Below are 27,802 nucleotides of genomic sequence, written 5' to 3' on the forward strand. Positions count from 1 at the left end.
TTAAAACATTTAACATATTATTTTCAACAAAAGTCCGTATAAAGTTCTCCATATATCGCTGCCGTTTCTGACGTGATGTCCGGCGAAAATATTTTGCGGACAGACATAGAGAGAGAGAGAAGTGCGCACATTGGGCTTTTATATATTAGGATAAAACATGTAAAGTACTGAAAAAAAAATTCATAAAAAACGTTTTAATAACAAGCTTTTATGTAATGATGCACTAAAAAGTAGAAAATAAATTATAGACTACTATTTAAATAACTATAAAGAAAAGCGTGGGTGTCTTCCTTAACATTAGTAAAGGTATCCAATAGATACTAAAGTGACCCACGCTTTTCTTTATAGTTATTTAAATAGTAGTCTATAATTTATTTTCTACTTTTTAGTGCATCATTACATAAAAGCTTGTTATTAAAACGTTTTTTATGAATTTTTTTTTGTAGTCACTATCTCCATCTTGTTTTGAAATTAAAACGATGTATAGCGTTACCCCAACCACAACGGTTTTATTATAGACTAAATCTTGCACAGCTTTAGTTAGATCTATATCTACCCCACTCAGACGGTATCTTAATATAGACGCCATCCTGTTGAACCAGGTCTCATATACCAGATGCACGTCTGTCAGTTTACTTTACGTGTGGGCTAGAGGTCTACATCAAACACGGTGAATAGTTTCAGTCTCAAAGTCAGGGCTAGGCTATCGCTCTCTGGTGCAGGGGCGTAGCCAGGATATATATATATATATATATATATATATATATATATATATATATATATATATATATATATATATATATATATATATATATAAGTATACAATATTTTATATAGCCCACTGATTTCTAATTATTACTTTCTTTGCTGGTAAAGTCCGGGTGTTTTAAGACCCCCAACAGTCTCCCCCAACACCGTCGTGGCTGTGTTGTCCTACAGGCGATTGTTTGATGAGAGCAACTGATGTTTACATAGAGGGAAGTGGAAACATTAATTTTCCGCCCCTGATACTGAAACATGTGGTCACGCCTATGTGTCATAGAATAAATCATTCATCACTCACCTACAGCTTTATAAGTTCAGTCCCCTGTGTGTTATAGATTCTAGGAATGGTAGTCCATGAGGCCCTGCTCCTTTTGCACTAGACAGATTCTAAACGTCTTAATTAAAAACTAAATTTAGTGTAATATTTAATCCTCCCACGCTATACGTGTATTTTAAAAAAAAAAAATTGTTTTTAAATTTGAAAACAAAAATTCCAAGATTTAGAATTCTTAGTTGTTATTTTTTTCTAAGAAAGAAAAAACAGTTTCCTTATTCAGAACGTGCAAAGCGCGTAAATCGATTTCCTTCTATTATAAAGGTAAACTTTGGATCAAGTTGGTAGAGAACCGGTTTCTTTTTTTTTTTTAACGATGGAGGTTTTTTTTTTTTAGACAACACATGCAGATTCCTCCGCGTTTTGTGTTTACATTGGGTGATCGCATCGTAAGTAGTCCGTGGGATGGTGTTTGATGTTTGCTTTATGTTGCATAACCAATGAGGGAGGGGATTCATACTTTGATGCCCTTCAGTGCGCGCAGACGATTTCTAATGCAGAGGGCGGGAGGTGAAAACAGGAAAATTTTGTAGTACAGTTACACACACGCAAGCACACACTTACACGCACTATAGACTACAACATTGTGCATAAATACTATCTGGTTTATACACGTCCATACAAGAGTATTTTTATTAGACTTAGGAACTAACACGCACATACTAACACGTGCTACACATGCTACAAACATATTGCGCACATTTAATGTTTCATTCATGTCCACATAAGAATGTCTGTTAGACATTAGCATATGCACACACGAACACACACACACATAAGCAGTAGACTTTACATAAAGTACAAACCCACTCACTTGAAGAAAACAGAGGCGTTGCGAGGCGAGGCGGGGGGTGCGGACCGCAACGGGTGACACCATTTAGGGGAATGGGGTGACACCAAGAAAAAAAAAGGCAAAATATATAGAAAAAATAAGCTTTTAGCCTGTTGAATGAATGATTAATTTAAGTTTAAAAGTATTTTAAGTACAAAATGACGATCCCGACGGTGGGGGGGGGGGGGAGTGGTGGTGGTGGTATGACACCATAACACAACCTGTTAACTATATCTGACACCAATTACTATTATATATATATATATATATATATATATATATATATATATATATATATATATATATATATATATATATATATATATATATATATATATATATATATATATATATATATATATATATATAGAGAGAGAGAGAGAGAGAGAGAGAGAGAGAGAGAGAGAGAGAGAGAGAGAGCCTATAAAAAATTTTTTTTACAGAGAGGTCCATGGGGGGGGGGGGGGGGGGGTTAAACCCTCCCTACCCGCCCCCCCCCCCCCCCCCCCCCCCCTGCCTACGCCACTGTTTCAAGTAGTAGTTTCTTAAGCTTATGTTACCATCAGATGTGCTTCTCTATATAGTACAACCAAAAGTAGAAGATTGTGTACCAAATGTTGTTTCCTTAAGAATACAATTTATTAACACTTCTAGTGTCCGCGCAGGCCTTTTAGTGCGAGGGGACACAATCCGATATAAAAATACATTTTTTACACACTGATAGACTAGTGCTTTTTGCGAAAATATAAAACAAATAGACTACAGCAGCGATTGTTGCATATATATATATATATATATATATATATATATATATATATATATATATATATATATATATATTGCGGGGGGGGGGGGGGGTTAATAAGATTTGCCAAGGGCGCTAAATAACCTGCCTCCGGCACTGATTGTCAGTCTATGCCAATGAGCGATATTTGGGAACTTAAACCGAAACCGTCGAACCTCGACCCCTCCTCACAAAATCGTGACGTAATTCAAGTAAAATACTTCAAAATAAAAGAAGCCTAAATTGAAATTAATTAAGTTTAGTAATTCTAAATGAAGAATTCTTCAATAGCAGTTAAATCAAAGCAGTGGCAAATTCTTACCTCCCATCTCCAAAACTTTGAGTTAAAAAAAATCAACCAAGGGAGCTTACATACTATTGAAGTACTTAACTTAAAATTAAGTCATTTAAGAGAGCGTACGATTTCATACTATCAAGGTGTAAAATACTGCTGATTGCTTTTTAAAATAATTTTAAAATTAGTTATAATTTTAAGTTTAATATCAGGTTATTTAAGCTTATATTTAAAAAATATGTAATTCGAAAATAAAACACAAGCTTAATAGTTGAATGAATAGTTAAATACCACCAGTCCAACTTCATTACTGGGATATTAGGTCAGTCTGTTGAGTAGGTTTTTGTATCCCTAAGTTAAAAGGGACACTTCTGATCTCCTGATGCTGTGTAAAATCTATCAAATATATTATTATTACTGATTTAAATGTTTAAAACAATTGAATTAATTTAAAAAAAACTGTTTGAGGAATGTACAGATATAGATGTTTGAAAGGGAAGAATGTTTGCTTTGATGTGTCTCATTGTAATAACATAAGTTTTCCGATTGCTTAAACTTTGTATCATGGTAATTCTCAGTAATCCCAATTTTTTTTTCAGCTCTACTTAAAAACCCAAATTCCAACCCCCGTCCCCTCAGCCCACCACGCACGCCGAGAAAAAAAAATCCCTTGAATCATCATTTAATTACACATTTGCATTTTCAGTGTCAGGTTGGTTTTTAATTTTTATTTTTTCTTTATATTTAGACGTTTTGTATTAGATCTATGTATAAGTAAACAATCTTAAATGAATGAAAGCAGGCTACAAGTAAGAGAGAAATATTACTATTGTAAATCTGTATCAGTCCTCACAAGCCGATGATGAAAACTGTAATATTAAAGCGAACACACAACTGACGCTACAAATTACATGTCTGAGGAAAAAAAAAGGGACACTTCTTTTTACCTTTAACAGTACAGATTAGTGTCTGAATTTTGATACTAATTACGCAGTAACAATGGCAAAGTCCAAGATTCACACTAATTACAACCAGAATAAGAAACACCACCGCAATGGCATTCACAAGCCCAAGTCCTACAGATATTCCTCCATTAGGGAGTTGATCTCAAGTTTTTGAAAAATCCGAAGTGTTCTAGAAAACACAACAAAAAGGCTGTTGCTGCTAAATAAATGTCTGTTAATAACAAACAAAATAAGTTAAAGGGGGAAATTACCCTTCCATTTCACACATTGAATTAAGTCGAAACGCTGGTCTTCTCTATCAGAGGAACATCACAATAATAAAATTTATATCTGGGTACACTAAAAAAATTATCACAATAATTATTGTATTATAATTTTTAAAATAACAGATGGTTGATTCGCCATTTAATTTCACAGTTGCATTTCAGGTTTAAAAATAAAATTATAATTGAGACGTTTTGTATAAGTTAACCATCTTAATTCAATGCATGAAAGTACATGTCAGAAAAAAAGTATTAAAATTGTAAATCTGTATCAGTCCTCTCAGGTCGATGATGAAAACTGTAATACATGGCAAGGCAAACTGACGCTGTAAATTACATGTCTGAGGCAAAAACAACTATCCAAGCAATATCTTCTGTTTAGACTCTCAAACGGGACACTATTTGTTTCAGAGGCGTAGCGATGGGGGGGGGGGGGGCAGGGGGGTACATATGTCCCCGGGCGCCGACCTTAGGGGCGCTAAAATGGGTTGTAAAAACAAATTAAAATGTCATTTTCGCATTATAAATAGTTTGAGAAGGGGGGTGCAAATCGAAAGTTTGAGGGGGGGGGGGGTGCAAATCCAAACTTTGCTCTCGAGGGGGTGCCAAATTGAAAGTTTGTCCCCGGGCGCCGGGAATGGTCGCTACGGCTCTGATTTGTTTAATAACTTGTTAAAATGATTACAAAATGTGTAATAATAAAAGCAAAGTTAAGTGTTTTTGTGATCTGTTTTGTACAAATTCTACTTTAATTTAGGTTATTAACATAATTTTGGACTTTGCTCGACAGGGAAATCATAGATTATGTTAATGTTAGTCTTTTTTTTTTGTGTAGTCTTTTACCACACTGTAGCGAACTGACGAAGACCTTGGGTCGAAACGTCCTTGTACCTGTTAATTTTTTGAATGTGTGAGAATACTTACACTACCTGTTTTATTACTGTTTGAAAATCAAACAACAGAAGTGTGTTTCTTTCAGACTTTTTTCTCGGGGGGGGGGGGGGGGGTTGTTGGGGGGAAGCGCACTTGAAACTGTCAGGGGGAGGGGCGGACTCGAGTTTCCAAGGGGGGGGGGGTGACTGATAAAAGTATATATTTTCTACATAAATTCGAGTTCGTTCGGGAGAGGGTATACATGCTTCGAAGAGAAACCTAAAAAAAAAACGCTAGAAACTTAGCAGATGCAATATGCTATTTAATCTTCTATTCAAAAGATAAAAATTTGCTTCTGGTTGATTTATAATCACCATTAATCGATGTAGAAATCTAAGTGTTATTCATTTTTGAAGTACTTGAGGACATTAGAAGCAGAAATGCTTTTGTCGACTTCCTTCTATTTTAATCATCAAATTCTTACAAATACTTAGCTAAATTGGTATGTTTCTTATACTCCCCTTTCGTGATAAAAATAATGCAAGGGAACAAACTGTCCATCATACGCGCAAGCATTATTAATAGTAGCACCCTTTGACATATTATACTCGCCACACTTTAGCCTATCAACCCCTCAGGGGATAAAACTAGGCTATGATATTTTCCGAATATATTGAGTAGTTTCCCTTTGAAGGACCATCTCTATTCACAATTTTTTTTTTTTAAATTCACAGTAAGCCTCAAGTATTAATTTGGTGCTAAAAATTTTGCACATCTGGATTGATATTATATTCATTAATTTTTTTTTTTTCGTACTAATTTACAAAGAAATGTATACACTCAATTAAAAATACTTGTTAATAATTCCACTGTGACGTCACACTTTCTTAACAGTTCAACCAATTACAAAAATTACGGGAAAAATAAAATGAATGTGGTCAATGATTTATTTATTGTATATCAACAGTTGTAGATTAACATAGTTGTGAACACAACATGTGCAATTAAACAGTTCGTCAACAAGCACTGCTTAGCTCCCCTGAAGTCAGAACATCAGCAGGAGACCATGCCACCCTCACAATTAAACCAACAAGATAAGCAGAAAAAATGGCTCATTATGTACCAGTCCATGTTGATTTGAGGTGTCGTTAATGCTCTACAAAGATGACATTTATTGGCCTAATTAAACCTGGCTAAAAACAAACAAAAATGTTGACAACTTATAGACTAATTAGTAAAAGTTCAAATTTTTAAAAAAGTTTGAAATATTGCATCAACCAAAGAGAAGCTTAGTATGCTAAAGAGGATAGCCAATAACATTGTACCTTTTTCCCCACAATAAAATGAGATATAACTTTTTCACATAAATGACAAAGAATACATATTATTATGGACTAGAGAAGAGATTTGCTTCATCATCAAAATGATAAGCAACATATAACATGTTATAAACTGCCCAAACAGAAAACTTTTTCTTCTGGTTAAAAATAAACAAATAACAAATACCTGCTTTAACTTGAGCAAATAAATTTATCATATCTTAACAATTCTCTGAGAAAATTATTTTATATAAATATACAACAACCAATTTTATTATCATTTTAATTATTTTAAGGCACAGCTCAATCAAATATGTAATATTTTAAGATGGCTAGAAACAGCTTATGTATGTCCTGTGTTTATTTAATTAACAAATGTACAGAAATAAAGGTGAAATTATTTAACTGATGGTAGGTTGAATAAAACTAGCTTCAATTAACCCTATTATTTCCGTACAATGATTTAGATGGTAAGTTAAACAAAACCAGCTCAAATGGAATTGATGTGTTAACCCTATCATCTCCGTACAATGGTTTAGATTACAAGCTAAATAAAACCAGCTTCAATAGAATCAATGTGTTAACCCTATCATCTCCATACAATTATCTAGATTGCAAGCTCCAATAAAATCAATGAGTTAACACTGGCTATAAGCTCTACATGCTGGTCTAGCACAAATGGACACCTGGCCCTTTCCCATGAGCACCTGCCAGTTGAAGAAAAACAGTTTAGGAATAATTTGAACAAGAATTTTATAAATGGTTATATCGTAAAACAAATGAAAAATAATTGAATCAAGTATTTTATCAACAATTATATTACACAAGTACCTAGACTCAAATGTATTAAAAATGATTATATAACATGTGTAGAGACTTAAATGCATTACACATAATAAACAAGACGTGGGATGTAATGAGCCAACTCAGCTATACAGGGTACTACACATGCCCTACTGTCTATAATATATGATAGAATACCTTACATTTTTATTTTGGTTAGCATGTCTCAATTTTACAGCAACATAAAATATCAGCCTAACAATCAAAATATTTCAAAAATAATTTTATTTTGTTTGAACTAAAAGCTGACATTTTTGGAACAGTGTCAGTAGCACACTAAGGATAGAAATAAGACAATTTTCATCTTCTTCTTCCATCTTCTTCATGTTAAACTAAACAGCGGAAAATAAACAAACTTTAAAACTAAAGTTGGGTTCTTGTAAACAACAGATCTTAAGAGAAAATTGTAAGAACCATACAAAAAAATATACTTAATTGAAATTCTATTAGGGACATTTACCTTCATTTCAAAGTGGTCTTCTCAAATAAAAGCACAAATTTTAAAAAATATTTCTTAATCCTATTTGAGACTAGTTGTAATTAACCATTACCCACTTGTTTTGAAAAAAAAACAGTCAAATGCAGACGACCAGGAAAACAAACTTACCCAAAACACTGCTGAGGAAGGATGCGTACGTGGCTGACCCGGTTACGGCCCCGAGCGTAGCTGGGTTACGCCGAACGGTTTTACAGTGGAAAGCTTTGTCTGCTGCCATGTTGCCAGGACCCCACAGCTCCACCTCCACAATGTGCCAGTCTGTTAAACTAAATTTACATTTCATGTATCATCAAAACTGTTAAACTAAATTTACATTTCATGCAACATTAAAACTGTTAAATTTACATTTCAGGTATCATTAAAACTGTTAAATTTACATTTCATGTATCACTAAAACTGTTAAATTTACATTTCATGTATCAAAACTGTTAAACCTAATTACCTTTTCATGTATCATTAAAACTGTTAAATTTACATTTCATGCATCTTAAATCTGTTAAATTAAATTTACATTCCATGTATTATTAAAAGCTAAATTTACCTTTTATGTATCATTATAACTGTTAGGCTAAATTTACAATTCATGTACCATGAAATTTTTTTTCCATTTAACTAAATTTGCATTTCATAAAAGGAATCAGACACAAATTTCACACCCTGAAAACTGGCAAATCACCAACCTGGGATCAGAGACTAGAACTCCCTGTACTTTATCAAAGCCCAGATTGTGTGCAGCCAGAGCAGCCGCTGCCATCGTGTTGACGTTGTTTGGAGCCAGGGGACACAATCCTCTCACACCACCTAAAGTTGGGACGTTGTATAAATATACATTCTTTCAGAAACGGCAACATTTTATTAGTATATCTGTCAGTAAAAACAAAACCCTACCCAAACTTCTGTCAATTTTTTATAAAAAATGCTTGGGGATTAGCGTGAATGTAGGAAGAATTTGTTACTTTTCTACTCAGTTTAAAAATTAAAATCTGTGCTAACCATCGTACAACACTACAGGGGAGTCTGTTACTGTTTTGTTGATGCTCTCTATCTCTCCATTCAACTTGTAGGAAGCTGGGTGCTTTTTCATGGTGACTTTCAATGCCTGAAAAAAATTATAATATAGCATAAATATAAGATTAAGTTAATATTTTTTCATGGTGATTTTCAATGCCAGAAAAACAAAATTATGTGTTTAATGAGAATAAGCCAGTGTAATCTATACAGACTTTAATAATAGATTTAATGGAAGATTTTATTTTATTAGATTAGATAACGTAAATATTTTCTAAAACTCAGGCACACAATCTTTTAACTTAGAGTAGACTACACAGATTCATTTTGTTTTAATTACAAAAACAAAGCAATACAAATATACACTGTACTATAAATATGGTTTACAAATCTAAAAATCAAATACACACCTGAAGAGTTCCCCTATCTGCCATTTTCTGGATATCTTCACCACCCCAAAATGCTCCTGAGGGGATATACAGCCCATGTGATATGGCGGCAGAACGCAGACTTGCTTCTAGATTGGCATCAGCTAAAGCTGTAGGAGACCCCACCTAAAATAACAACAGAGCTTCAGTTTATTAAAAAATGTAATTAGAATACTTAACAGGAAACAAAACAAAAATTTTCTTCCATTACTTATTTCATAAAAAAATAAACAGCTAATCTATAAGGAAAAATTTTAATGGACAAACTAAAACAAAAGCCAAACACTAGTCTGACAGGTATTTGAACGGCAATAGCTAGTCTACAATAAATTCTACGCACAATAACAAATATAAAAACTGTATGGCTTTACCATGTAATCAGCATGTGCTAAAAATAAGGGTCCGTACTGTTCTGTGATACTTGGATGGGCTACTTCAACGATAAGATCTGCATTGCTGCAAGAAAAAAATTATTTATTTTTTTAATTGTTGACCAATGTTCATAATTTCAATTTTTTTCAGGCATCTGTCATGTATCCTTAAGTATATTGGTCAATACCCATCAATAACTAAACCAAACACACATTAATAGAAGTAAACATTGGATTGTCCCCTATAACATTCATTAACTAGGTAGAAAACTATCAACACATTCCCCTGTAACAGTAAACAGTCTAAAATTCTCACCAATCTTTAAAGTTATTAAGATCACGAAGCTGGAGATCATCTGGAACATTTCCAACTAATGCCTCATGTGTGCGGTTCCAAACAAAAGCAAGCTCTAAATTGTTTTGTTTCTTTATTTCTTCTACAAGGTACTGTCCTGGAAGTCAAATATTTAAAGATAATTATTAATGTCTCCTCTTAGAATAGATAAAACTATCATACCTTTCTTGAAGAAATACTACTAAATATAGTTCAACAACAGACTCTTCAGAAAACAGGTTGTTATGATATCAGGTTTAACATAGGGCCAAAAATTAGGTTTAGGGATATGCAGTATGGTGCGACACGGGTTATGGTTGGGTGGACATAAGCAAGTTACTACCCAGTAACTTAACAAACTTCCTTTCTGTTTAAGAGGTTTCCACGAATTAGCAGCATTATCTGCACTAGTTTACCACATTGACCAACACCCCTATCTTTCAAAATATTTTAAAATTGTGAAGCATCATCTGAAAAGCAACTTCTAAAAGGACACAATTATTCCTTAGAAGGAGCTAGTCTTGATCTTCTTTAAAAAGGGGTGTTAGGTTATTGGTAGTTACTAGTTAGCTAAAATAAGCACAAGGCTTGCTATTGCCAAGTACTAGCTCCAACCCTGGTCCTACCATTCGCCTGACCTAATTTGAAATTTCTAACAATAAAACTAGACGAGATTACATTACTAACTATTTTAACTCTTAACTAACAGCTGAACATATTTATTTTTGGAAAAGTCGGCATCTAAAAATCATCTTGCTAATAGGCCTAGGCCTAATTACTGATAATTAGGCCTATTTATTTATATTTAAAAGTTTATTTAAATTTGAATAAAAATAAATAGGACCTAGCCTATTTTAAATATTTAAAAAAATATTTCCACGAGTTTATGCATCGCATGGAGCCCTGTCAGAGGCGGCTGTCAGAGGACTCAAGCAAGAAGAGGTTGCTAACCTAAAAGACCGAAGCCAACAACGCCAATCCTTCTTCTGGACATAACTTAAATTTAGGCCTATTAACTTCACTATTTATTAGACGTTCTAGATCTTTTTGTCTTAGAGCTTATATAGATCTAGATATATTAGCATCAACGAAAGATCACACTGCGAGTCAGTTATGTAATGGATGGTTGGTACAGAAACGAAAGTGGAAGCATAAAGGGAAGTAATGGCGATAAACAGGCTCTTTTAAAATTGTGGACATTATTCGTTTTATGTTATTTCCGGTGTAACTATAACAACAGCTCAAGCTTCGCGTTCTTGTTTACAAACTTTTTACAAAAAATACTCGATCTAAATCTCGATCTACCATCCATAGATCGGGAATCTGATTTAAAATTGAGTTAATAGGTAATAATTGTGTACACTGTTTACTATTTACATTTAATATAAGATTAATAAATTGTCTCAATGATAATAATGGGCAACTTACTAACTATTAAAATTAAAACTACCGGGACTCAATTCTTCATCATTCATGATTCTGGTTGATTCACTTTATCAGATATTGACAGATAAAGTTTATCTGAATCACAAACCACTTATTAGCGTCATTAGCAGCAGGCGGTCTCAAAAAAATTAAATCAAATTATTTCCTAATCAACCTTTTCTATTGCAAATATAGATCGTTGTCCATTATTCCATTTAGAAAATAAATGTATTTAAAAAAACAACAACTTTGTAACTCACTTTCTTTAACTTTATTTAAATGAAAAATCATATGAAATTGCTGAAAGGGGTCGGCGTGGTCGAGTCGGTAAAGCTCATGGTTGCTAAACCGAAAAGTCTCGAGTTCGAACCCTCGGGCAGATGAGGCTCGTTAGCTGGGGACAGCCACTCTTCTAGGAGAGACAACTCCAAAATTAAACAACTGCTGCCTTGTAGTTTGTTCTTGGTTGGACAAAGGCTATGGAAGCAAATCCAAAAAGAAAAGCAGGCTGAAATCGGAGTCAATGGCCTCAATGGCGCATAAACAGTTGACACGTAACGCTTAATTGTGTTGGAGGCGTGGTCGAGTCGGCAAAAAGCTCATGGTTGATAAATTCGAACAAAGTCTCGAATTCAAACCCACTGGCAGATAAATCTCGATCCCCTCCAAACACTGATAATTAAGAACGAAGAAGAAGAAGAAGAAGAAGCTGAAATTGGTGAAAAGTGAAGCTGTTCAAAGCATAATTTTTTAGTCCCCACAGTCCAGAAATGTCCACAGGTACAGTGTGTGACCAGGGTCAAGCGACTCAAGTGACACACTCGAGCATTATTATTTTGACATTAGCTTTAATAATTAATTCATTTTTTATTCATATGTGGTTCCAGCTAAGAAAAACAATAGAAAGAAATCAATGTTTTTTAAAGACAAAAACATGTAAGCTGAGTGTGACTTCTTTTTAGATGTTTATAGTAAAGTTGCCTGGCAGGACAGGGGGCAGGTGAAGTAGAGTTCACCTGTTTCTGTGACCCCAGCATTTGAATGGATAGTCTGGTCAACACCATGCTCAGCTGAAATCAGTGTTTTTAAAAAACGAAAATAATTTGGCTGAGATATGACTTCTTTTTAGATGCCCGGGTCTCGCTTATTGTGATGATGTGTGACAGTGGGGAGATGAAAACAGTCAAACAATAATCCTGATTGCTGATAAAGTATAGAACATCTATTACTTTGACATAGGTTCATGACAACATATCATTGCTGAGAAAATAAACTTGATGAAGAATGGATTTGGTTTTACCATTGACATCCTTGAATCATAAAAAAAATTAATAGCATTTTGAACCTGACTGTCCATGGGGCAGGTGAAGGAGAGTTTATGTAACCTCGGCATATGAAGGAACAGTGTGGTCAGCACTACACCTAGCTGTCTTTACTTTCCCTAATATGGGTCAGGTAGCCATCAGAGATGGGTGGACTCAGGGACATCGTACAGACTCTAGCCCAGGATTCTAGCTTGAGACTATTGGGTTAGCAGGTGTATGCTCATTCAAGCATAATGTCCTTAAAAATGAAAGCTCAGATGTACACTCACAAGGTCATCAGAACTCACAATAATTTCCTACAAGACACAGTTCCATACAAAAGAAAAAAAGAAGCAGGCTAAAGAAACGGTGGGAAGAAGACAGAGAGTAACTATGGCAACTGGCCGACAGGATATTTGTGGCACCTTAATTGTCTACTAGGCTTTGGTGCAGATAGGTGGCTATGAAAAAATTCTGCACTATGCCTGACTTTTGAGCCTTGAACAAAAAAAGTGTGCATCCTTGGGGAGATATGTCTCAGTTTCAGTATTGCTGATGTTATATTGGAACATATTGTTGTTTTACTCCCATTTTTATCACTTTGGACTGAAGTAAAGCTTTCAGTGAAAAGTTATTTTTATTAAGAAATAATGGACTTTGTTTCTTCAATAACTGAGTGACATCAAATATGTCTAGATGCTACATGTATGCCATACATTATAGTAATAATTTGGGTAATTATTTGGGTAATGTTTACTCTGCTTCTATTTATTGTTTTAATTTATATTTCAGATCCACTTGTATTTAGTTAAAAAAAAAAACAAATTAAAAATGGTTAAAAAGAAAAAGAAGGGATCTGGCAAAAAGGCAGCAATGAGCGATGAGGAAAGGATTGCTTATGAAGAACAAAAGCGGCTGGTAGAAGAAGAAAAGAGGAAACAGCAAGAAGACTTTTTAGCTCAGTACTTAAAGGTAATTTCAGTATACACAATAAGTGGATGTTTTGAATATTTTTTATAGGAAACTAACATTTTAATTTTTTTATTTTGAAGTAAACAATCTCCCAAGAATATCTTTTTTTTATGATTGTTGATTAAAATACATGTCATTTTAAAAACTTCTTTCCCTTGTTGCATTGATCTATGTATTCACAAAACTACCTTGATAACTGTTCTTGTTGCCTTTTTGGTTAAAATATTTTTCTTAAATAGAGTAGGTCCTATTAAAATTATTGAATACTGTAACTCTAAGAGAACAAAGATTTAAAAAAACATTTTGCACACCAGTATGAAAGACACCAATGTGCATTTATATTGAACACAATAATTATTGATGATCCATTTTTAGCTAGACATTAGCTTACTCTCAGGCTTACAGTGATAATGGTTATAAATCTAGATTTGACAACCTTGTTTACCTAAAACTATTGTGTAATGGTAACAATATTAGACACATAGGCCTTTTTTCACATTGGCCGTTTGCTTAGTTATAATACATAATAGAAAAGAATGTGAACAGAACAGATACATGAGAAATGCTGTGATTGTGTGATGATTCAGTTTACAATTACTTGAAATATTTTTTTTTTTAAATTTTGTTTTGATTATAAATTCAGCTACAGAAATTTTTATTCTTTTAGGAAGGTTCTTCCACAAATTAGCAAATTCTTAATTGAAATAGATCTAGTTTTAATTTTTCTGTGTTTTTTTTAGTAAATAAATTAAATTGTTTTCTAGATCAACAATTTTTCGGTAGATAGTTAAAGTGATAATTTCTTCACTTGCATATTTGTTTCCTTTAGACTTTGGAGTATTTCACTGACTTCAATTATTTTTTTCATCTAATTAATAGAAAAATAAGATTTTTGGCATTCTTTAATTAATTAACACACTTATATGTTTAAATGAGTTCCAAAATAAAAAGGTATGTTCAATATTCTAGAATGTTTTATTTCCTTAATTTTAACCTAAGATCCTTTGACAGCATTGTTAGCTTTTTTTATTATTTCAGTGATCATAGCAAAAACTTGTAAGATCAGAACAAAATTATATTTTTAAAGAGTTTACCAAAAACCATTTAAAAAGTGAAAATGGGTAAGAAGAAAGCTAGAAAAGATTCTACCGAAGGTATGACAGAGGAGGAGAAATTAGCCTATGAAGAAATGAAAAGATATGCTGAGGAGGAAATGAAAAGAAAAAAAGAGCACCTCCTTAAAATATTCATGAAGGTAAAGATGACTCCCAGTTGGATTGGAACATTGGTTGATAATTTGTTAAACTGATGCATTGGTTGATACTTTGTCAAATGATGGTGGTTAAATAATTCCTTCTAACTGCCCTGTTGCAGTTACTTTATTTATTTTTGTTTATGTTACCTTTTGTTGTTTATACATAGCCTTATGTTCACCATTTCAGGTTCGCTTTAAGTAAAACAATATGTTTTATACAATTATCTTTTTGTGTGAAAACATTTTTTGCTTTATTGCTTTTAAAATTAACTGATACTAATATTGGTTTTCAAATATGTTAATAACTTGTTTTTCAATTTATTCAGTGCTAAAATAATATATTTACACAATTTTTTTTTATTATTCATATTAATTTTTTAGAAACAATTGATACAATTTTTTAAAAGTAGTTGCAGCAATATCAAACAATTAAAATTATTCAAAGCTGATAATAGTAGGACCATGTATAAGGGGATTAAATCTATTGTAAAATAAAATCCCATGATTAAAATTTAGAACTACCATTGTATCCATTTACTCAACAGGACAAATTGGCTAAGGAAGAAAAAGCCACTCGCTATAACCTCAACAAATTAAACCACCAATGGAGAAACATAATGCGGGAAGCCAAGTCGAAGGAGCTGAAGAAAGACATCGAGATACTGAGTCAAACATTTGAGCGAGTGATAGACAGGAAGGATGCAGTTATCAAGTCCCTGTGTGGTGATATTGCTGAGGCAGAAGAACAATATGCAATGGCTCTTAGAAGTCACATACAAAATACTGACTTCCTCTTGGGTAAGCAGAAAATGGCAGAAATTACATATTCACAATTAAACTCATTTGAATTTAGGAAAAATATTTAAAAGACTTGTTACAAAAAGTAGCTTTATATATTTTTACATTTTTAATGTTTAAAATAATTTTGATTTGTCTTTCATTTTTAAGACCTTCAGAAATCTCGTTTGGACACACTAACCAGAGAGTATTGTTATGAGCTAGAAATTATTTGCGAAGAATTTGATCTAGAAAGAGCTATGTTGCTAGAACAGCACAACATGGAAATGAACGACATTGCAGACATTTTATTTGCCATGGATCAGACCTTTCAAGATAGAGAAAATGAATCTATGGCTGAATTTCATTCATTGAGAGATGAAATAAAAAACAAGGTTAAAAAATATATTTAAAATTTGCAGCATTATTATTTTAGGAAAGTATAAATTAAGTTATGAGCTATCTGTTGAATAATTTCAATTCAACATTAATATCACAACAAGATTATTTTAGGAAAGGAAAAACTAGGTTATAAGCTATTTGTGGAATAATTTAAATACAACATCAATAAAAACATGATTATTTTAGGAAAGAATAAATTAGCTTATGAACTATATGAAGAATAATTTAAATTCCATATTAATATCAATATCTTCTGAACAGAACCTTGAGGACAAGCATGTGCTTCGTGTTCATTTAGAAACAAAAGTTGAAGATTTGTGGCAGCAGTTCAGGCAAGCTCTCCAAAACTACAATGAAACTAATGAAGAAAGAAAATCATCTTTTGAACAACTTAAAATCAAAGATGAGAAAAGCTCTAGAGAAATTGATCAACAAATGAGGAAACTGCAGAGAATTTCAGTAAATTATAAATAGTTTTTAGCAAGTTATGGAAATATTGTTTGTGTTGTCGAATTTTTACAAAATTTAAAAAGATAACTTTTAAATTAAAATGAAATTTGTAAAACTTAAAAAAAAAATTAATTTATAAAAATGTTCTTATTAAATATTAAAATTTCTTTCCAATAATTAGATTTAGATTCTATATTTGGATGATAAGTAAAAAACAACTGGTATAAAAAAATTAAATCCACATTTTACAATATTTGTTAAAAATCATTTATATGAAAGAGTAAATTGCATTTTTAAAAACTCTCCACACAATTCTTCTCTAAACACTGGTCCTACTTGAAAATATTAAAATGTTACCTTATAAATTAATCCCAGGATCAGATCAGCCAACTGAGAGCCAAGCTGTCATCAAATGCTAAAGAATCTGAAGAAAAAAACAAGCTGTTGAAAGAGGTGAGATACACATATATCTTTAAGAGCATGGCTAGTTAGAGTTTTAATGAATAGTAGGTCTGAATCTTTATATAATCAGTATGGTAGCTTATTACAAAATCATTTGCTGTATCTTTACTTATAGATAGAGGATGATGAAGAAAATTTTAATAAAGAGGTATTAACATGTTATATTTCATTTTTGTTTTGTGAAGATTCCATGATCTAATCCTATTTCACAGGTTAAAGTTTTGAAATTATTTGAAAATGTGTTCTTTATTTTGTTAATTTAAAGTTTTTTCTTACCGATTTTGATAATTTGTAAATTTAAAAGTTTGAACTAGTAACCTAAATAAGTTACTAGAATACAACTTGCTTTAGCTTTTCTTAAGCCATAATTTATAATCAAAAAGTTAAAAAAAAAATTTGAAAAAAATATTACTAATTTCATGAAAATTTGATCAACTCAAGCATTATCTAACAGTATAATTTATTTTCTATTGTGTATAAAATAAATATTAAAATAATAATATCAAATACATTTGTATGTAAATTTGAAGGTTTTTCAGCATGTTTCATGTAGCAAATGTTCAAGTTAATTAATTTTACCAGCTCTACAATTTTAATATTTAACTTTTCTTTATGGTAGAAGAGATTATTTTAAAATTTTTGCAGTTTCTTTTCTCCTGTCACTTACCATACAATTACTGTAGAGTGTTATTACAAACCATTTAAATTTCCTATTCAGGAAAGGGAAAGAATGCAACAACTCTTTCATGACCTGAAGTCCCAGATGAATCAAGTGAGGGACAATGAAAGGGAAAAGTTGACTAAACTAACTCTTGAGAGTAATGCAGCTATTAAAGAAATCAAAAGGCAGAAAGAAAAGGTTGACTATTTTTTTTCATCAGTTAGGAAAAAGCTTAATTATTTCTTTGTACTTACTAATGAAAGTTGGTTGTTTAATAAGTCTTTGTACAAAGTGATATATTAAATTTGAACAGGATTGTGTTAAGGTGTTTTTTTGCCCATGATTAACATAAAATAAAAATACAAAAATTCAATGAATGCTCTTTCTTGTACATTAACAAAAATTGTTTTTTTTTTTTTTAAATATTTATGCTATTCTTTAAAAGTTAAAGCTTTTTAAAGAAGACAAATATTTTATTAATGCATTAAAAACTTTAAAAACTAAACTATGTAAAAAAAATAGTTTTTACAAAACATAAATGAAAATGGACATAAAATTGTTTTATTACAATAGATTGATCATTTAATGTGAAAATTATTTGTAAGATATTAGCAATTAGAGGACTTTTTTAAATCATGTATCAATACATCTTAGGGTGAGTTGATCCTCAAGTTGGCAGAAATGTGCAGGAAATTGGAAACAGAAGAAGAGAAAGTTCTGCCCTTTTATGCATCTTCACTTACCCAAGAAGAGCAGGATGATGTGGCTGTGGCCATGGTTGAATTCCCATCAACACCTATGGCTCAGGTTAGTTGGACACACATTCAACTACCCTGTTGGACATTTTTGTTGAAGGAAAAGCTGGGGTCATATAGATACATTGCTTTTTTTATTTACATCATTCAACAATACTAGTTGTGTATATGTTCCTATCGTGGGACGGAGTGGTCTAGCGGTAGAGAGCTGGACTGCTAATCCGTAAGTCTCGAGTTCGAATCCGGGTTCAAGTCAGTAGACCGTCCCTGAGTCCACCCAACTCTGATGGGTACCTAACTCACATTAGGGAGAGTAAAAGCGGCTGGGCCTAGTGCTGACCACACTATCTCTTCATATGCCGAGGTCACAGAAACAAGTGAACTCTACTTCACTTGCCCCATAGACCGTCAGGTTTGAAAGGGAACCTTTTTTTTAATGTTCCTATTAAAGATTTTGAACCACTACATTTTTCTTATTTACTCTACTCAACAATAATAGTTGTGTATAAGATACTAGTTTAATTTTGAGCCACCTTTAAATATTGTATACAATGACAATCAGGTCATGCATGAATATTCATCAATGGAGAACTTTTGGAAACGCTACAACAAAGTCCTACTGGACAAGCTGGCCATGGACAAAGAAAAGCAGACCCTCATGCATGAGAACCAGCAGCTGAGGATGCTGCTCAAGCAGTACCTGGATGGCATCTCAGTCAACGATGAGATACTGAGCCAAGTGAACCCGCTTTTTGTGGTCAACAACAAGACCAATGTCAAGTAAGTTGGGTCTTGTGAAAATGTGGATTCAGAAGCGTATGGAAGTTTGCTTCTGAAAGTCTCACTGTTAGTGTAAGGATTGGGACTAGTAGTTAGGACTAGAGTTAAGGTACTGGTACTAGCATATGCAAAATTTAAGCATAGCATTATTTTAAGTACCATTAAGTTTCCACAATTTATTTTATCTTGCCTGATTGATGGTTGTGATTGCTTATTGAAATAGTTTGTCCACTTAACTTGACTATCCAATCCAGTTTTTCAACTAAACATCTGTAGACTAGTGTTAAAAAATCTTTTCAGCTGAAATTATTGTTTTTAATTTATAAAAAATTAAATTTTAATGATTTGTGAGGTGTGTTACCTGTAGGTCTACACACCAAAACTGAACCAATGTTCACAGTTACATTGTTGTTGTTTCTCAGGTTGAATGTGCCAGTGATGGACTCCAGGGTTAGGAGACCAGTGCCACAGACTGTGATAGAAGCTGCTCATGCTGTTAAACATATCCTCATGTGATGGACCAGTTAAACATATCCTCATGTGATGGACCACCTTGTGCAGGGTCCTTTGACGACCATTTTATTTTGATTGAGAGAACTTGTATAGGGTCCGTCTATACAGCCATTTCATTTTGATTGATTTGTTTAGGGTCTATTAACACTATTTTATTTCGATTGGTAGAACATGTGTAGGGTCCATCTATACAGCCATTTTTAGTGATTTGTTGAGTGTCGACCAACACACTCATTTCGATTAAAAGAACTTGTGAAGGGTTTTATCTACACACCATTTCATTTTGATTGATTTGTTTAGGATATACCTACAATCCATTTTATTCCGTTTGCTTTATGGGTCTATCTACACAACCATTTTATTTTGAAAATATGGCTTTTTTCTGGAGTGATTAGATATTTCCTTTCTGACCCATGTTTCACTTTTATGGTAAATAGAGGAAAACTTTTTAACTTATATTGGAAAAAAGAAAAATATTTATATAAGTTGAGATACTGTAATTTTAAATGGTACAGTCAAATCTAAATAAAATGTTTTCATACCCTCAGATATTTTATTTTAAATTTGCTTAAGGCCGACATGTTATGATTCTCCTTTTTTAAATATTTATTTTTCAACAAAATGAAAATGTTTTAAACTTTTTGTTTGAATACCATAAATAGAGTGGTAATTCAATAAAATTGATTGTATAACAAAGTACAATAAACTTAAATAAACAAAAAGGAATGAGGTATTATATCTTGTAGTTTTTTATTATCAATAGCAACATGATGTTTTGAAAGATCAAGTGTTGCATGTACAAATGCTGAGCACTCAAAAACATATTTCAACTAATTCAAAAAAATTCAGACATTAAAACTACATAAAAGCCTATCAAGTTCAGTCACACAGACATACACAGTGTTAATGTAAAATTACGTACTGTAAAATGTATATATTAGGCAATACATTAAATGTTTTTTTTACAGACAATCTAAATATACAATCAGTTATCAATCACCAAAAATCTTATTAATCGTGAAATAACTCCCATACAATTTAAGTTAATGCCAAGCATCTAAAGAGTTTTGTATTAAATTAAAATAAATACTGATGAGAAAAATTACCACACTTTAATCTCAATTTAATCAATTCAGTGCTTTATCTTCCCTCACAATATAAAAATCATCCATGCCGTTTTACTTTCCCCCAAAACAACTATTGGCTAGAAGTACACTTAAAAAAAATCTTTGGCCATATAACTTCTGAACATATCACATTGATCTGAATATAAAATTCATTTCCTGACCACAGTAATTACGAAACTAAGTGGAGTATTTTAACGAACCACTCATGAGAAAATCTGCTCCAATTTGACAAGACACAGAAACCCAAACCAAAATCTTGTGATACAGCCCACACTTCCTGACACAAATTCTCAGACAACCCAATCCAGCAGAAAACAGTCTGGAGTTACTGCAGGGGTGAAAATGGGGTGGGTATGAGGATTCTTGACTTCATGTGACGGATCAAAGGTACTGTTGGCAAAAAAAAAAATTGTAAATATTAAAATATACGGGATCAAAGGTACTGTTGGCAAAAAAAAAAAGTGTAAATATTAAAATATACGGGATCAAAGGTACTGTTGCAAAAAAAAAAAGTGTAAATATTAAAATATACGGGATCAAAGGTACTGTTGCAAAAAAAAGTGTAAATATTAAAATATACGGGATCAAAGGTACTGTTGCAGAGAAAAATTGTAAAAATTAAAATATACGGGATCAAAGCAGAGAAACATTGTAAATATTAAAATATACAAACATCAAGCTAATTGTAAATTGAGTTATTCTATCAACTTAAAAATCAAAATATAAGAAATTAACACAATTTTTGTGTGGTAATTTTAATGTGAATTATAATTTGTAACTTGATTTAGCAATGACATACCTGTATAAGAGACACACTGGTCCCAGCCTGGCCTGTTCCATGCAGCCTCCCTCGTCTCTTTCCTTGTTTGAAGATCTTTATAAGCTAAACGCAAAATTATTTTCTTTAAAACATCTACCTTTGTCAAAATAAGATAACAAACTAAACCCAGCAATTAAAACTTATAAAATTTTTTTGAAAAGATTAGTTTTGTATTATAGATAAGAACTAAAATACGCTTAAGAACTATTATTTTTCTCACAAAAAAATTGGCATATCTGTTTCTATACTACTTGTAAAGATTTTTAAATTCATATTTTTTTTCCAGATTATAATTATAGTATCCCAAAAGCTTTTTCTAAGAACAGTAAGTTAAAAAAAATATAAAAAGAAACTGTAAAGTCCAACAGTAATTCTCAAAATCAAAAAGAACTGACAATTTTAGAAATGGCTGTTATTGTCAGAAAAAACAACTATAAATTTAAATTTATTTAGCTTTAGTTACAGAAATCTAATGGTCTGAAATCTGATTAAACTGGTCTAGTATATCTGCCAGATAGTAGAAAACATCACATTCAAATTTATAATCCATGTTGGACAATGTAATCAGTACATCATTTTGTTAGTTCCACAACAAGGAGGAACATGCCACTATAAAAACCAGGACACAACACACAGCACATTCATGTTCACATTTAGTTTTTAAAAAATAAACATATTTAGTTGCAGAATTATTAGTAAAAATAAAAAACACTTCGAAAGTCCCACACATCCTGCCCTATAATAACCTGATCATTTGAAAAAATATTTGATTCCTAGCTTGACCTGAAAATAATACCTACCCCAAATGTGGTGTACATTGTATTGTTCACCTATTTGTGAAAAGAAGCCTGCAACAGGTTCATTTTTATCTGTCTTTCTATACTGAAGTCCCCTAGCCCTTTAGGAGAAAACAAAAAGGTTTGTGGGTGAAAGGGCAAGGGGTGAGAGAAGACAATGCTGACAGCATCTTCAATGACGAAAACAGCTTCAAAAGCAAAATCATATGATCCACTTTTGTTTTTTCTTTGATTTTATAATATGATGTGACTTCACAAGTTTCCACACATAACATATGAGCCCAAACTCTTACATTTTACAATACAATATAAAGCATTTAAATTTAAACCCTCAGCTAGATAAGATAACACAGATTAGCTTAGTATTTACTACACTTGGAGAAATAAGTATTAATTCTCATTCCACACTTTTTAAACTCTGGCCATCCGATGACTGGTTCATTGGGTTAATTAATTAGTTTCTGTTCCACACACTAGCTTTGGAAACAATTATATATTTAAATGCAAACAGTTACATGCATACTATGAGAATGTAACATGTCTGTTTCAGAAGATAACTGTAACACAGCTAGCAGAAAATCAATAGAACCAAAATAAAAAACTTTAATGTAACAAACAAAACAATTCAAACACTAAAATAAAAAGCAAAAACCTAACTATAAAAGTTGCAACAAGGAAGCATTTTGCAGGCTGGACCACGAAGGCGGCAGAGGTCCAGACTTACCCCAGATATGCTCACAGCAATTTAAATTGCCAATGTGAGTAAAATAACCAGCCACTGGCTCATTGTTTGTTTGCCGATGCTTTATGCCATTGGCCCTAATCAAAGAAAGGTTAGATGGTCATTTCAAATAAGACTACTTTTTTATTAGGTCATTTTCGATTCTTTTCATCTGAACAAGGCAGCCTATCATAGCTGGACAGATTCATGAATGTAATGTATTAAATGCTTAATGTTAAGTATTGTTTCTATGGTGAGAAACAATATGCTTTCTTCCCCTGCTGTCAATATCAATACAACCAAACAACTTCACTATTGTGACAACAGGCTGAAATATCTAATTTGTATTGTAATAGAATTTAACTGAGCACTGGATAAATTATAATATCTTTAAGTTTTCTCCAATCATTTTTATAAATGTGATAATGAAGCTTATGTGAATTTATTTCACAAATAGTATCCTTTAATAAGAGCCACAGTTACTTCAAAATACAAAATTTTTAGAATCCTGACAATAAAAATAATTCTTTTGATTCAGAGATATATTTAAGGAGACAAATCACTTACCAACAGCTTCCCCATTCATACAATGTTCCTGGCTTGAAAATCAACAAAAATATAAGGTAAATACTTTGTAGCTTTGAACATGAACTTATTTATTAAAAAATTATTACACAGACATAAATCATGCTAAAGTAGGCAAAATTACATAGTTGAAACAATGTTAGTAGAAAAGTGTTTAGTTTTTAAGTTCCATAAATATTGGAAACTTTTTAAGTTCCATACAATGAAATAGTGTTGACAGCTTTCTCATCATTGTTGGCATTTAAATATCTAGAAAAAAAAACCCACCTCAAACCTAATCACTTGCTATCTAATAAGTAAAATAAACAGTGAAAAAACTAAAATTACCTTTAATGTATAACTTCTAAGTTCATATATATGGCTTGGCTCTCTAGGCTGGATTTGTGGCCAGAAACTGAAGGCTAAAACAATCTGATTCCTCCTTGATCTCAGCATCATGTTTCTCTTCTTACGAAATTCTACAAAATCCTTCAAAGCAGAACAAAAAAAATAATTTTTTTAAATAATTTTTTTCTTGTGGAATGAAAATCAGTTTCAGCATTTTAAAATACATTGGTTAAGAATAATTTAACAGATTCACAAACTAAATTTGTAAGACGAAATAAGACTTTTTGATCTAATAATTCTTACTGAGTCTGTACGGTAGATATCATTTGCTTTATTGAGGACTGGATAACCTCCAGGGTATTGCCAAATGTGAACTGTTAAAAAAAAATATTTTTTGCTTTAAAACTGGTTACAAATTTTAAAAGACAGGGAGACTATATCACACTTTGTAACAGAACAACATGTACCTGCTTCATCTTGGTCTCCTATTTCCACTGTAAAACTACCAACAAGATCTGCCCCAGTCCCTTTATCCTTCATCAATTTTTGGAAGGTCGCACTATTTAAAAATGGATACATACAATTAACACTTTTTGGAAGGTCACGCTGTTTTAATTAAAATGAATACACACAATTAACTTTTCAACCAGGCTGGAATGTCTACACAACAGAGTATGGTTAACTTTAACAAATGTCCAGATCATTATTTAACAAACTTACAATTGGTTGATGTATTCCTCCATGTACTCTGGTTTCACAGCATGAACTAAAATATATGATCAAATAAACTTTTTTATAAAAATCATACAAAGTCTTCATAATCTATTAAACACCCAATTAAAAACCTGAATCTTATTTAACTTGTACCAGTTAAGCAGTTTTAAATTGTAGTCATCAAGAATTTGTAATAGCTTAATCGTAATCTTTTGCTAAACATAAGTTGAAAGTTTTAATATAACGGTTTGCTTAAATTTATCATTCAAACTCTTTACTTACACTGCATTTCATAAACAGTTTCTTTACTAGATAAGGCCATTGAGTGAGATTGTTCTGGTTGGGTGGCCTTTTTGCGTCTGCCAAACCAACCTTTAGCCCCCTCATCATCTGAGTCATGATCATTTTTCAGTAGTACTGATGATGTATTTAAATTTCGAAACCTATAAATGTAAATTTAAGAATGTTAGAGGACATTGGTACAATCTTCTTCTTCTTCGTTCTTAATTTTTTGTGTTGGAAGGGATCCCCTCAAACATAATTAAGGATACGTTTCAACTGGTTATGCGCCATTGAGGCCATTGACTCCGATTTCAGCCTGCTTTTCTATTTAGATTTGCTTCCATAGCCTTTGTCCAACCAAGAACAAACTACGAGGCAGCAGTTGTTTGATTTTTGGAGTTGTCTCTCCTAGAAGAGTGGCTGACCCCAGCTAACGAGCCTCATCTACCCGAGGGTTCAAACTAGAGACTTTTCGGTTTAGCAACCATGAGCTTTTACCGACTAGACCACGCGGACATTGGTACAATAATTCAATGCTACATTAAAATGTAATTGCTTCAGGAGAGAATTAAAAAATATTAAATAAACATGGTTCAGGCACTACATGTAATGAAATCCCATTATCAACAGAAGTACTAATAGGGTGCCTTTATAATATATCAGTGTCTCTGACACATTTCGAACTATATTTACAATTAGGGTGGGTATTTTAAAACAACCCTTGGAATCCCTAGCAGAGTTTGTTCCTAGACTTGCCTCAATCAACTGTTGAGTAGTAACTATTAGATCTAGCTATAGATGATGATAAGGCCCAAGTGTAGGCCTTGTTTTATTTAGTCCTAGGCCCTATTGTTTATTAATTTATAAAACAATAGAGATCTAACTATAGTTTAGGCCTACTGAAAGTACCAATATGTTGCAACTAATGTCAAAAGTAGTAGATCTAGTAGAGAGTAGTAGCTAGAGACTAAGAACTAAAAGGTAACAGTAACATAGCAAAATTCTTATCTTTCACTTTCAACAGAGAAAAGGTCAAGGTCACAAAACTGACTACACAACATTGGTTGGTAAACAAACCAGATCTTCGTAATTTCTAACGCTGTAACTAAATGGAAAAGAAGAAAAAAGTGATGGGCATTTTCAAAAAAAATGTGGTCATACTTAAGTGCAAAAGGTGCTGGGTTAGCCTTAAGGCTTATCCTGATTCCTGACTGCACTGTTAGGAACCTCAAAGATTTGCACAGACCAGCCATGTTTGGTTAGTGAATAGTCTCAGCATCAGTGTTTTATACAAGATCTGACCCACATGTTACTCTCATGCAAAAAATGTTATTTTTTTTCTATAATTTTAAAATTAAATATAATAAATTTAAATTATTTAGACTCTATAGTCAACTATAATTTTATATAGAAAACTCAACTCCGCAGATTTGAGGCTATTATGTTGAAACTAAAAATGTGGATTGGAATACATTTTAGAATATATTTTAGAAATGTTGGTTCAGCGCAAGCAATTTATTTTTAAAGACTATCAAACATACAAAAGAAGTTTATATTGTTTTAAAATGTAGGCCTAAATGAAAAACAAAAGATTATTGGTAACCTTGGTATTAAGCATAGAAAAAATAAAATTTCAAAGTAAAATAATACATATTAAATTATAACTGCGTATTATATAAGGGGCAGGTGTTAGATATAAAGAAGTGGGCTTACAGTTAATCTTTAATTCTATTTAAGCTTCCAGCTTTGGGGGGGGGGGGTCGTTTAAATGACGTCACTCAATAACATTTGTGACCACGAATGGCGCGGTGAGAGAAGAGGGGGTATGAACGTGTGACGTCAGTCTTTTCCGTTTAAAAAGAGTGTTTTTTTTTAAAAAAAAGTAAATATCACTAGTTATTTGGATTATCGAAGAGATGCCTGGAAGAAACTCTGGTAGGCCTATGCCATCAATTTCGAGTGGTCTGACTTTTTGTGTCTGTAAAAAAAAGAAAATAAGCGCACGATTAGCTTCTTACAGATGCCAAATCAGTCCTGCAATCCCTACAAAATCCGGAGTCCTATATTCAAACACTTATGACAGCACTAGAGAGGCTAAAAAATACCTGCAGCAGAATTGTGCTGCAGTGGATCCCGGGCCACTGCCAGATCCAGGGTAACGAGATCGCAGACCAGCTGGCAAAAATTGGGGGAAAGAAACCACAACCGGAAATTTCGCTACACCCAAAAGAAATAAAAAGAATAATTAAAAACAAACAAACGCAAATGTGGTCTGTCACACACCTCACTACATTAAAGACGACGGCTATTACAATTTAACACGAAAACAACAATACATAATCTTTCGACTTAGAACAGGCCACGACAGACTAAATTAACACATGTACAAAAAACTGAAGGTTGGGTGTAGCGAAATGTGCCCTTGTGGCAAGGCCCCGGAAAACACGGAGCACGTACTCCAGGATTGTACTCTGTATAGCCAGGCAAGAGGCAGACACTGGCCCCAGCCCACCCCACTCAGGGAAAAATTATATGGGACACCTGACAAACTGGAAACCACAGTCCGGTTTGTCCACGAAGTTGGACTTGTTGTCTGAATCCTCCACCATATTCAAAAATTAAGAACGAAGAAGAAGAAGAAGAAGAAGCACGATTAGCACTCGACCTGTTTCTCATAAACATTACTTAAACAGACTGCCCGTTATGTACAATAATATGGTGTCATTTTAAAATGGTAACACTAACAATATTCTCCCGAAT

The 27,802-nt window shown here is 32.6% G+C and overlaps 3 protein-coding genes across 8 annotated transcripts; 1 reads left to right on the top strand and 2 right to left on the bottom strand.

Moving 5' to 3' along the window:
• Positions 1-6,982: 6,982 nt before the first annotated feature.
• LOC131936265 (aspartate dehydrogenase domain-containing protein-like) lies at positions 6,983-10,976 on the bottom strand. The gene is made up of 8 exons (XM_059293178.1): positions 10,865-10,976; positions 9,896-10,031; positions 9,580-9,664; positions 9,191-9,334; positions 8,766-8,871; positions 8,453-8,573; positions 7,881-8,038; positions 6,983-7,137 (listed from the first exon to the last, which is right to left on the bottom strand). The coding sequence occupies exons 1-8, from the start codon at positions 10,905-10,907 to the stop codon at positions 7,100-7,102; spliced, it is 831 nt and encodes a 276-aa protein (XP_059149161.1). The 5' UTR covers positions 10,908-10,976; the 3' UTR covers positions 6,983-7,099.
• A 156-nt stretch (positions 10,977-11,132) lies between these two features.
• On the top strand, positions 11,133-20,405 carry LOC131936251 (dynein regulatory complex subunit 2). Of its 5 annotated transcripts, none has more exons than XM_059293160.1 (11): positions 11,133-11,259; positions 13,435-13,614; positions 15,415-15,667; positions 15,818-16,041; positions 16,310-16,507; positions 16,874-16,951; positions 17,076-17,108; positions 17,679-17,819; positions 18,276-18,428; positions 18,939-19,156; positions 19,579-20,405. In XM_059293160.1, the coding sequence occupies exons 2-11, from the start codon at positions 13,474-13,476 to the stop codon at positions 19,670-19,672; spliced, it is 1,533 nt and encodes a 510-aa protein (XP_059149143.1). In that variant the 5' UTR covers positions 11,133-11,259; positions 13,435-13,473; the 3' UTR covers positions 19,673-20,405. The 5 variants fall into 5 exon arrangements, with proteins under 5 accessions (XP_059149143.1, XP_059149147.1, XP_059149145.1 ...); XM_059293162.1 differs by lacking the exon at positions 11,133-11,259 and adding an exon at positions 14,653-14,869 and having other exon boundaries at positions 13,484-13,614; XM_059293163.1 differs by lacking the exons at positions 11,133-11,259; positions 13,435-13,614 and adding exons at positions 14,012-14,027; positions 14,653-14,869.
• On the bottom strand, positions 20,396-26,349 carry LOC131936252 (protein NipSnap). 2 transcript variants are annotated; one of them, XM_059293165.1, is made up of 10 exons: positions 26,204-26,349; positions 25,043-25,203; positions 24,767-24,812; positions 24,514-24,605; positions 24,350-24,420; positions 24,047-24,187; positions 23,702-23,733; positions 22,417-22,514; positions 21,596-21,679; positions 20,396-21,186 (listed from the first exon to the last, which is right to left on the bottom strand). In XM_059293165.1, the coding sequence occupies exons 1-10, from the start codon at positions 26,293-26,295 to the stop codon at positions 21,122-21,124; spliced, it is 882 nt and encodes a 293-aa protein (XP_059149148.1). In that variant the 5' UTR covers positions 26,296-26,349; the 3' UTR covers positions 20,396-21,121. The 2 variants fall into 2 exon arrangements, with proteins under 2 accessions (XP_059149148.1, XP_059149149.1); XM_059293166.1 differs by lacking the exon at positions 22,417-22,514 and adding an exon at positions 23,138-23,232.
• Positions 26,350-27,802: the final 1,453 nt, after the last annotated feature.

Source organism: Physella acuta, unplaced genomic scaffold, assembly GCF_028476545.2.
Source record: "Physella acuta isolate Inbredline_101_S28 unplaced genomic scaffold, ASM2847654v3 ptg000173l, whole genome shotgun sequence".
Classification (NCBI taxonomy): Eukaryota; Metazoa; Mollusca; class Gastropoda; family Physidae; genus Physella; species Physella acuta.